Source organism: Limulus polyphemus, unplaced genomic scaffold, assembly GCF_000517525.1.
Source record: "Limulus polyphemus unplaced genomic scaffold, Limulus_polyphemus-2.1.2 Scaffold5034, whole genome shotgun sequence".
Lineage (NCBI taxonomy): Eukaryota > Metazoa > Arthropoda > Merostomata > Xiphosura > Limulidae > Limulus > Limulus polyphemus.
This window is the reverse complement of record NW_013670644.1, coordinates 1-3,846: the sequence shown is the minus strand read 5'-3', so window position 1 is coordinate 3,846 and position 3,846 is coordinate 1. Positions and strand designations below refer to the sequence as shown.

Below are 3,846 nucleotides of genomic sequence, written 5' to 3'. Positions count from 1 at the left end.
ATGTTTATTGTAACCTTAACTAGAGCATTCAGTGAAGTATGTTTATTGTAACCTTAACTAGAGCATTCAGTGAAGCACGTGTTCATTGTAACCTTTACTAGAGCACGCAGTAGCACGTGTTCATTGTAACCTTTACTAGAGCACTCAGTAAAACATGTTTATTGTAACCTTTACTAGAGCACTCACTGAAGCATGTGTTTATTGTACCCTTAACTGGAGCACTCACTGAAGCATGTGTTTATTGTAACCTTAACTAGAGCACTCAGTGAAGTACATGTTTATTGTAACCTTAACTAGAGCATTCAGTGAAGTATGTTTATTGTAACCTTAACTAGAGCACTCAGTGAAGTACATGTTTATCGTAACCTTAACTAGAGCACTTCATACCCGGTATGATTATTACCATTCTGTTCATAGTAATTATTCAGTCCTTTCAACATCCAGAAAATGGTTGACCTTGCTTTTATGATTAAGATGTTATATTGCTACCCTTACTCTGGCAAATCTTTTATATTTCAACATCCAGAAAATGGTTGACCTTGCTTTTATGATTAAGATGTTATATTGCTACCCTTACTCTGACCAATCTTTTATATTTCAAAATTCAGTGAATTCAAAATGCAAATGATTTTCAACATCTTTTATTTTCAGTTCCTGTTCTGACAGAATGCCAAACAGATCCAGATTGTCTTCCAGGTCTGATCTGCCAGAATGAAAGATGTATCGGTATGTTACTATCTCTATCACTTTGATTACCAGCTAAATATCTAAGTTCTGCTTGCTATTCATTAGATATGGTTGAAATTGATATATATATATATATATATATTACCTTATTACGTTTTTTCTGTTGCATTATTTACATACTTCTAACCGAGCTATATATTTCTTCACCTGTTTTGTTTTTCTCAATTTCAATTTCATGAATATGGTCTTATAAATGCATTACTGTTGCAGTTTTTTTATTGTTTTTCAATTCCTGTGATAATACTATTATGTTTTGTTGATTTCTTTACGTTTTTATTGTTCCTCTATTCCTGTGATAATATTATTATGTTTTGTTGATTTCTTGATGTTTTTATTGTTCCTCTATTTTTGTGATAATATTATTATGTTTTGTTAATTTCTTGATGTTTTTATTGTTCCTCTATTCCTGTGATAACATTATTATGTTTTGGTCATTTCTTGAAGTTTTCATTGTGCCTCTATTCCTGTGATAATATTATTATGTTTTGTTGATTTCTTGATGTTTTTATTGTTCCTCTATTTCTGTGATAATATTATTATGTTTTGTTCATTTCTTGATGTTTTCATTGTGCCTCTATTCCTGTGATAATATTATTATGCTTTGTTGATTTCTTGATGTTTTTATTGTACCTCTATTCCTGTGATAATACTATTATGTTTTGTTGATTTCTTTATGTTTTTATTGTGCCTCTATTCCTGTGATAATATTATTATGCTTTGTTGATTTCTTGATGTTTTTATTGTTCCTCTATTCTTGTAGTTGGTTGCCGATCAGATAGAAACTGTCCAATCGACAAAGCTTGTATCCTTGGTCAATGTGTTAATCCCTGTGAACAGAGTGGTGCTTGTGGTCAGGAAGCATTATGTCAACCTGTTAATCATCGTCCCGTGTGCCGTTGTCCGAACAGATACACGGGAGATCCAAATATTCTTTGCTCAAGAGGTGTGTTTTAAATATTTTGAAATTTTTTGTAGTTCATACTTTACACTTTTGTCCAAAAAAGATAGCGTGTGTGTGTGTGTTTTAAGTTTTTGATAAAACGTATATCTTTTTATAGTTGCATGTTTTGTTTTTCTTTAATATGCATTGTTTTAACATGTCTTTTAATTCTTGTAAAAAAAAATTAGTAAGCTGTTAATATGAGTTCACTAGCAGAATAAAAGTTTTGCTCATTATATGTTTTCATTTGTTTTTTTAATGTAGAAAGTGCTAATTTAAGTATAGTAGTAGAATATTTTAATATCAGTATGTCAACTTACCTCTCCATCAGGATGCCATATAATCAAACGTATATCAGATGTACACTCATTTGTTGTATTAAATTACATTCTGAAGAAGGCTTAAGTTGAGTTTTGGTATTAGAGTATTAATTTTCTTTCTGAAGTTGAAAGTAATTTTTTTTGTCAAATATTCATTACTAATTTCCTGTTGTCGGTGTTACAGTTGAAGATATAGAATGCAGGCGAGATGAAGAATGTGCCATTGGATTTATCTGTGTCAGATCTCAGTGTATAGGTAAGTTCAGTTTATTCTTTCTTCTTAGTACTCGTTGAATAAAATTGAACAGGGATTTGGTTATATTAGATCTCAGTGTATAGATATGTCACTGCATTTCTACTTGGTGTTTGTTGAATGAAATTGAACAGGGATTTGGTTATATTAGATCTCAGTGTACAGATATGTCACTGCATTTCTACTTGGTGTTTGTTGAATGAAATTGAACAGGGATTTGGTTATATTAGATCTCAGTGTACAGATATGTAACTGCATTTCTACTTGGTGTTTGTTGAATGAAACACAATACAGATTTTCTTATGTTAGATTTTAGTATATAGGTGCATATGTGCCATATTTCTTCATAATGTTAGTTGAATGAAGCAGAATGGGGATTTTTTAACAATATTTTTAAGATTTAAAAATGCCAGGAAGTTACATTATATGATACTCAAATCTTAGACCTAACTTATTTTTACAATATAATGATATATCTGATTTGTTCTTTATAAAACTGTTTTATTGTTGTTGTTTATTTCAACAATCTTAAGAGATTCTGATATTTATCTTGTGCATATTTTGAAGAAACCGGTACAAAGGTGTTGTACGTTTAGGCATCATGGGAAATATTTCTTGTAGTTTCACTGATGTTACATGGTCAAGCATTAAATGCTGCATAGTCAAAGAGTTTCTGATAGTTCAGTCATATCTGTTGTTTTAAAATATGCGCAAGTTTACAAATATAGTACTATTGTTGTAATTTCGATATGTAGCTGGATGTCGGACACACAGCAACTGTCCATTCGATGAAGCCTGCATCAACAGGATATGTCAGAATCCATGTAACATCGGAGGAATCTGTGGAGTTAACACACTGTGCCGTGCTCTTAACCATGAAGCTGTATGCACCTGTCTTCCAGGATATACTGGATCACCTCTAAAACAGTGCACTCTAGGTACAGTAGTGTAGAATCTTTGATTAAACGTAGGAAATTAGACACATTTTTGAGCAGAAAATAGTTGAACACATCCTATTAGAACATTCTAGTAAATGATTTAATCTAAAGTAGAAGCTAGAATTATATTTAATTGATAATTGTACAAGTATTTGTATGTTAAATACGATTTTCTGTAGGAAGACATCTTATCCTAAGTATCAGTTCAAAGAGTATACATTTCTTAGGTTTTTGTTCTCTTCTCATAATGACCAAAGTTAACAACCCTGCAGGATTTTCTGAACTACGTTAATAAATAAACTATAAGAAGTTTTAATGAAAACTTGGCTTATTATCATTTTCTTTCTGGTTGACGGAATGTTTTCTTTTTTTTACAGTTCAGTATGAATGTGAAATTGACAAAGATTGTGGATCCGGTTATGTATGTGTTAATAAACAGTGCAAAGGTAAGAACATCTTTAATAAAAATCATATTTGTAATAAATAAAACAGTAGAAATATGGTATTTCTTAAATAAGATTTTTAAAAAAGTTATTGAACATCTTTTTTGTTGGGGGCTTAATACGTTATAATTATGTAGTTTCATCAGAAAAATTTACAGAACTCTCTAATAAATCTAACTGCAGTGTATGTTTAGGGTAGTTACAG

The 3,846-nt window shown here is 30.7% G+C and overlaps 1 protein-coding gene across 1 annotated transcript in view; it reads left to right on the top strand.

Annotated features, from left to right (window-relative positions):
• The window catches only part of LOC106472036 (fibrillin-2-like), a gene marked incomplete at its 3' end in the record, with an annotated part of 41,844 nt that extends 38,170 nt beyond the window's left edge, over positions 1 to 3,674 (top strand). Inside the window, exons 53-57 of the mRNA XM_022400642.1 lie at positions 652 to 726; positions 1,508 to 1,690; positions 2,192 to 2,263; positions 3,016 to 3,198; positions 3,576 to 3,674. Coding sequence (XP_022256350.1) covers positions 652 to 726; positions 1,508 to 1,690; positions 2,192 to 2,263; positions 3,016 to 3,198; positions 3,576 to 3,674 — 612 coding nt within the window. The remainder of the gene's footprint in view (positions 1 to 651; positions 727 to 1,507; positions 1,691 to 2,191; positions 2,264 to 3,015; positions 3,199 to 3,575) is intronic.
• Between the last annotated feature and the right edge of the window lie 172 nt (positions 3,675 to 3,846).